We start from the raw sequence: 7,119 nt of genomic DNA on the forward strand, positions 1-7,119 counted from the left end.
CTGCTTACACCTAACAAGTGCTGAAATGGGACATAACCAGAGGTAGAAAGGTCTCGGAAGCACTTGGGAAGAGGCTTCCCAAGACCTATCCAGTTCTGAACGGAGAGACCTAAGTAGAATTTGTCAGGTCCAATTATTCAATTCGGGTTATTAGTTCGGATATACCCTTTCCATATCATTTGAATCACGAGGCGATACGGACATGTGTCAAACGTTCATGGGGACAAATGGACGATTATGGACGATTATTTATAAAAAAATAGTAATTGCCATGGTTAATGGAAGTGAATTCTAATTCTGAAGTTTTTACTTTCTGATATCTAATTTAAAACATCGCGTCTTTACACTCATTTCAATAGAAATATTTGACTAATGGTGTGTTCACATTACATACACGAGAGTAGGATCATTTACCTTATTTTTCTTTTCTTCAAATCAAGAAAATGCATCAAGGAAATTCTATAGAAAATATCTCAATAGGATGAGTCGTACAGAAAAATCGAATTCTTTTGACTTTTCCTATAGAATATTTTCGGTTGCACGAAGAGAAATATTCAATAAAAAATTACGTATCTTTTTCGTAATTCCGGAGCGAAATGTGGTTGTAGAAATTTTACGGAGCTGTCACGGAATTTTTCCAGAGCGTTCCGTAATTTTTATCTGAATCTCCTGTAAAAAATTACGATACTGTCACTTAAATTTTCTGAGTCGACTCCGTAATCGCTGAGCGAGTTATGAGTTCCGTCATTTTTACTGTACATTTCTCTCCGTGTGAACATTTCAATGGAATCACCCAAAAACCAATAGAAAGTTTAATAGAAATCCAATAGAATTCTAGCAAATTCGCTAGGTTTTTCTATTAAACTTTTTCATTCGTGTTTATATTCAATATTTCTTTTATTATTCACTCAATACCTTGTTTGTGTAGGAATCGATGTTCGCTTCGATACTGTACTCCTGTCCCTCCTTGAACAAATCGGGATTTACAATGTTAGACTGGGATACATGATAGAAAAGTTGGAAAATCTTTTTCTGCTTCAGGAGATAATTCTGATCTGCGGTCAGTTCCGTAAAGTAAAAGTCGTGGTAAGCATTGACTCCCGTAACTATCGCGATAGCTAAAACAATGAATACTTCTTTCAACATGATTTATTAAATATTCTTCTTCGAGTCCGATCAGAGAAACAATTTGCGGCTAAGTGCGAAGTGTATCGCACTCCTGCCCGAAACTAAGTGCCACTCTGATACTGAATGCCATTGACTTTTATAGGATATGATTTCCCCCAATCGATTGACCCCAGGTCACAATTGCGATTCTAATTGGCGGATGCATTCGAGCCGCACAATATAATTTATGCTTTTATTTTTCAACTATCTCGCGAGAGATATTAGTATTCTTTTATGAATTTTTTCATTTGATTTTTTATTGTCTGACGATAGCAATCAATAGTTAACATTTTCACGGGTAGAGAGTGTTTTACCTTTCTAAACTTCGTGAAGTGCGCAGAATGGAAATTAACATCAGTTTGTGGCAACATGAAGCTGATTACTTTTGCAAAAATAAGTTATTATCAATGTTGGGGTAGATTTTTTAATCGCTTTGCAATTTACAATTACGCAGTAGAATAACAGTGGCGTTTATTTGTGGATTATTTATTTTTGTCCGAAAACGGCGCACCGAATCCAGTTGTTGAATACATTTATTTCGGACTTGTGAGAATAAAATGAGGTGGTTCTCTAGGCATAGGTGTGTGGTATCCATTCTATGCCAGGTGCCGATATTTATGGACTAGAAATTGATGTGAAAGAAAATGTTTAATCCTATGAAAACCCGATTGACACCTCAGATTTTTTGTCAAAATCTGTGAATAAAATCAATTTTAAGATCTACAATTTGTACATCAATTCCAAAATTTTAAACTATCCGTTATTATGAACTATTTACGTACAGCAAAAAAAAGAAATTTTATTTCAAGGCTTATGATCTTAAATTAAGACTTTTGGAAGTCTCAAATTGAGATTTTCAAATATTCCAAATTGAGACTTTTCAAAGTATCAACTTGAGTCTATGAAAGTCTCAGATGAAGACCTCCGAAAACATCGAAATCTTCAAAAGTATGAAAAAATTTAAAAGAGAAGCCTAGCGAATTCGCTATACAATTCTATTGGGTTTTTATTAAACTTTCTATTAGTTTTGACCGATTCTATTAAAATCTTCAGTACAAAATATTCTACAGAAAACTAATTGTATTGAGATATTTTCTATAGAATTGTCTCAGTTCAAATTTTCTACGTTTTTTTCATTCGATTCTTCTTTTTTTTTCATTAAGAAAATCAAATAAAAAAACTATAGGGAATTCGAGCGGAAATCTATAGAAAAAAGCTCAATAGAATAAGTTGTATAGAAAAATCAAAGTCTATTAACTATTTCGATAGAATATTTTCTATTGAAATTGCTCAATTCTATTGAAATGTTCAATAAAGTCGGCCAAAAACTAATAGAAAGTTCAATAGAAATCCAATAGAATTGTCAAGCTAATTCGCTAGGTTTGTCTATTAAATTTTTTCGTGTTTTGGCTTAAATTGGGGTCTCAAAATGTCAAATTAAGGCATTTGAAACTCTCACCTTAAAAATTTCAGGTTTCCAATTAAGACGTTTGAAAATCTTATTCCAAGACCTTTGAAATCATTAAATAAGGTATTCTTCGTCTGGGTTTACAATGAATGAAATTAGATGCATTGCTTGGATGAATAATGAGTGTAATGACCAGATAATTTTCTCATTAGCGACTAGACGATAAGAATACCAGCTGCAAGGGTGATATACAATGTTTTAATGTTGTTTTCTGTCGTCTACTACAACACGAAGTCCGAGGACTTTCTACATTATGATATCCAGAGTCGAATAATTGGACCTGACAAGTTCTACTTAGGTCTTTCCATTCAGAACTGGGTAAGTCTTGGGAAGCCTCTTCCCAAGTGCTTCCAAGACCTTTTTACCTCTGGTTATGTCCCATTTCAGCACTCGTTAGGTATAAGCAGGACTTGTATTCAGACTTTCCAAATTCTTGCCGGTCCCCGTAATTCTATGGGCCTATATTAAATCCGGTTTCATATCCCTGCTTACGCATGCGTTATGAAAATAGAAAATGCAATTATTGTTTTTTTTTTAAATCTCGAAAATCGACATTTCACGAGAGGGTGGAGGGGACACGCATGTATGCGGAGGCTTGAAATTTTTACTCAACAAGGGGAGAAGGTTGCAGAATCTATTCTAGCCGCCCTTGTTCCTCCGCTTGCATGCGTTGTCTAAATAAAAAATGAAATTGTTAACAAATCTGACCCTTGTTCCAAGTGAAAAGGAACATTTTTTACTTCGACATTTCTGGCGCCTCCGGGGGTGTCAATACCGGCATGGGTTTCCTGTGGTTTCCCATGCTAGTCCTATGTTCTATAGGCGTCTGAACGCGCTACGGTTGGATAGAGTGCCGAAATGAGAATCGAAAAGAGGACACAAAAGACCGTAAAAAAATACATAAATAAATCAAACGAAATTAGCTGTGTAGAAGTTGAACTTCGAAAAAAGCCCTGAACTTTTTTTAACATTTTAAGCGTTTGCGAGGCAAGCGAATAATAAATAATCAATTTTTCCCGGTAATTATTTGTTTTTAGGCATCTATAATCAATCCTTAACGCATGAGAAATCTCACTCCAATCCGCCGTTGCTTTTAAAACTCATCGTAGTCTCCCCTTAAAGATGAGGGATAATAATCACTCATTCAGCAACAACAAGTTCATGGCCAAAACTTTGACAAGTTTATTTTTATTCTCAATAAAATATACAATATTGGCATCATTCTACATTCATGACTACTGTGAAGACTTAAATTTGCAGTGCATTAATGGGCCCTTACAGGTACATAGTTTGACCGGTCTGGTTTAACTCGTCAATCTGCTTGTGGAAAACGACAACGTCCTTGAAGTGAACATTGGGTAGTCCATGGAACATGTGTCTTACAACGGGTCTGTCCAGTGGGAATCCCATGGGCTTGCCGTCAACGACAGTAGTTCCCCATACTGGCGATTTGATGGTAACAGTTTGATCCTCTTGAACTGGAGTCACGTGGATGAAGAGTTTCAGCGGAAGACCCTCCTTCTTACCCTTGGGCAGGGCCATACGGTCGGGAAAACCAAACAGCTGACCGTTGTACTGGAAGGTCTCTCCAGTCTCAATAGCATTCACCATCTTTTTCCAGTAGACTGTGGTTGATAATTCGTCGGGCATGAAGTAAATGGACTCGGCGCTGCTGCGCTTAATCTTGTTGGGACCAGATTTCACTGGAAATAGAAGATGGGTCGGTAAATTTTTAGGGTGATTGGGCTTTTATACTTTGGCGTAAAGTGAAAATTGCTATAACTTGTCTGATTGTTCACTCATTAAACAATTGGACAGTTGTATTTTTTACACTGAGAGAAAAACGACCAAGTTCTCAAACAAATCTTACTTGTGCCAAGAAAAGAGTTTTTTGAAAATTATGAAATAGTATATTACGCAACAAGTGCGTAATGGGTTTTTTGGCTCGTGGGAAGTTGTAAAACGAGCCGAAGGCGAGTTTTACAATCCCACAAGTCAAAAAACACCATAACGCACGAGTTTCGTATACTATTTTATGTCATAGGGCCCAGAATCCGCGATTCTACCGAGCGAAGCGAGGGTGCCAATCTTGGGCTGACATTGGCCCAACCCTGGCCCGACATTGACAAGGTCACAGTCAAGTCAAGGCAAAGGTCATGTCAAGGTTGAACTTCCCTACTAATCTGAAATTGATAACAAAGAACCGAATATGCCCTTTTTTGTTTTAATTCGATTAATCCATTCGGAAGCAAATTGCTAGTTCATTACCAAAAAGACTATACTCGATTTACACCTGTGCAATGGGCCACTTGTTTCATCTAGGATAGAAAATCCACATTAATTATCAGCTGTTTTGAATTACTTACAATCCACCATGAATTGGTCCACCTCAACAAAGTTGACGTAGTTTTGAACGAAATCAATTGCATGACCGTGGACGTCGTATTTGGGCCCCATGAAGATACGAACAGTACCCTTGACGTCTTTGTCACTGGTAACGCTGATGTGGTAGGTAAAAGGTTTGTGATTCAGGCGAGGCTGACGCACCTTGATGATAGTAGTGTCAGCATCCTTCAGGGATGATACTGGAATACCATTGCTTATGACAGATTCAAATTGTTCAAAGTAAGTGATTAGCTTGTCGACGGCAACGGAGTCGACCTTAACACCGGGGAAGACAAGCTCCTCGTGGGTGTATTTTGGTAGATTCTTCTTGTACTGCATGAAGTAGGTTATGATCTTCTTGTAGATGCGGTAGAAGGCTGGGTCCCTCATGCTCGTGCTAACGTAGTCTAGAGTGCTTGGAACAATGTGGTTCTTGTCTATAGCTTCTGGGGAGAATCCGAGAATTCGTCTGGCAAGATGGTCGACGCTACCGTACAGTTGTGGATTGGTAGAGTCCATGTTTCCTTCGATTATATTACCAAGGAGATTGAGACCTTCTGGGGTGTAGATGTTGACCTGCTTCGGGGGAACGCTGTTGTCCATAATGTAGCCGGTATCAATGGCAGTACGGATGTGAGTTTCTTTTTGCTCAATGTCCTGAAAATTTTGACGTAATGATAGTAGAGGCAAAGGAGTACGATCATCTTATGGAGACCAAGACAATAATACCTTATTTTAAGATTTTAAAGGTCGGGAAATAAGATTTTCAACAATTTTTGTTTGAAGCTTAAAATTTTCAAGTCAAGAGCTTCGAGAGTTTCAATTTGAGACTGTGAGATCCCAATTTGAGACTTTTATAGACTCAAGTTAATACTTTTGAATGCCTCCAGTTAAGACTTTCGAAATTCAACTTGAAAGTTTTCTTTAAATGAAATTTCGAAAGTCTCAACTTGAGACTTTTGGAAGTCTCGATTGGAGACCTCAAAAAGTCTCAACTTGAAACTCAGTATTAAAGCTGTAAAACCGTTCAACTCGATTTAGGCCTCAGCTGAGTTTTTGAGGAATATCTGTGAATAATAAGACAGAAATGCTTGCCAGCTCACAAGGATATTTCGCCATAAAACATCGCGAAGTCTCGACATCTAAAAACATCCGAACAATCTCAATAGGCATCAAGATTATCAAACGAATCTAATTTGGCACACCATCCTCCTGGTTTTTTAGTTGACCAGCTGATCGATTAAAAACATCGTGATTGACTGGGGTACTCCCTACCACCACACCTCCCACCCAGGAGTCAGGGGGATATAAGGACTTCCTTACGACGCACAGTTTCAGGATCGGAGCAACCTAGCCCTGCTGATGCAGACTGAAATGTTTGCGAAACATCGGCAAAAAGCTGAATCTAGAACGGTATTCCTGCGGGAGCCATAACAATGAATAATATCTCCAAATCTAAAGGAGATAACGAAATTTTCGTGAAAACCTTTTCTGTGAAGCGAATTGATGGCTATAAAAAATGTCTTAACAAAAATTTTATTATCTCCTTTAGGTTCCGAGATGTTCATTAAAAACTGGCCAATAGTCAAAAACAACTTGAACCGTTTTACCGCTCCCCTGCTGAACTGTTAAAGTCTCAACTTGAGACTTTTGAAGCCTCAATTTTCAGCATTTGAAAATCTGAACTTGAGATTTTTAAAAGATATTAATTTAAGATCACAACTCTCAAAATAAAACTAGTTTGTTGAGACCTGCGCACTTTATTTTTGAGGGTAGAAAGAAAGTGAAATTTGAAGTCGAAAGGTCCTCTTCAACTGCGCTGTACGACGCACCCCCCCTCACGTTATTCAACTTTGAATTTGACCAATCACAGCGATGCTCCGCCTATTGCGCCAGTGGTTCTCAACTCAATCGCTTCCAAATGAGAAAAATTATCATTTCGAAATTTTCCATTTTAAATCATCATGTCTTCAGTCATGTAGAGAAAATTCCAAAATGACACTTTTTCTCATTTGAAAATCATTGAGCTGAGAACCATTGGCGTGGTGGGCGGAGCAACACTGTGATTGGTCAATTGGAAAGTTGAACGGGGGGGGGGG

At 37.8% G+C, this 7,119-nt stretch overlaps 2 protein-coding genes across 2 annotated transcripts in view; both read right to left on the reverse strand.

The window, feature by feature from the left end:
• LOC107037831 (arylphorin subunit alpha) overlaps nt 1-1,218 on the reverse strand; it is an 8,970-nt gene extending 7,752 nt beyond the window's left edge. The window contains exon 1 of the mRNA XM_015256598.1: nt 916-1,218. Within this exon, the coding sequence (XP_015112084.1) occupies nt 916-1,146 (231 nt within the window). The 5' untranslated portion in view covers nt 1,147-1,218. The remainder of the gene's footprint in view (nt 1-915) is intronic.
• Nucleotides 1,219-3,793: 2,575 nt separating this feature from the next.
• The window catches only part of LOC107037801 (arylphorin subunit alpha), a 6,283-nt gene continuing 2,957 nt past the window's right edge, over nt 3,794-7,119 (reverse strand). The window contains exons 4-5 of the mRNA XM_015256555.1: nt 5,002-5,677; nt 3,794-4,338 (exon numbers count right to left, since the gene is read on the reverse strand). Coding sequence (XP_015112041.1) covers nt 3,911-4,338; nt 5,002-5,677 — 1,104 coding nt within the window. The 3' untranslated portion in view covers nt 3,794-3,910. The remainder of the gene's footprint in view (nt 4,339-5,001; nt 5,678-7,119) is intronic.

The sequence above is a fragment of the Diachasma alloeum genome, unplaced genomic scaffold (genome assembly GCF_001412515.2).
Source record: "Diachasma alloeum isolate Michigan unplaced genomic scaffold, Dall2.0 Dall_scaffold_00271, whole genome shotgun sequence".
NCBI lineage: Eukaryota > Metazoa > Arthropoda > Insecta > Hymenoptera > Braconidae > Diachasma > Diachasma alloeum.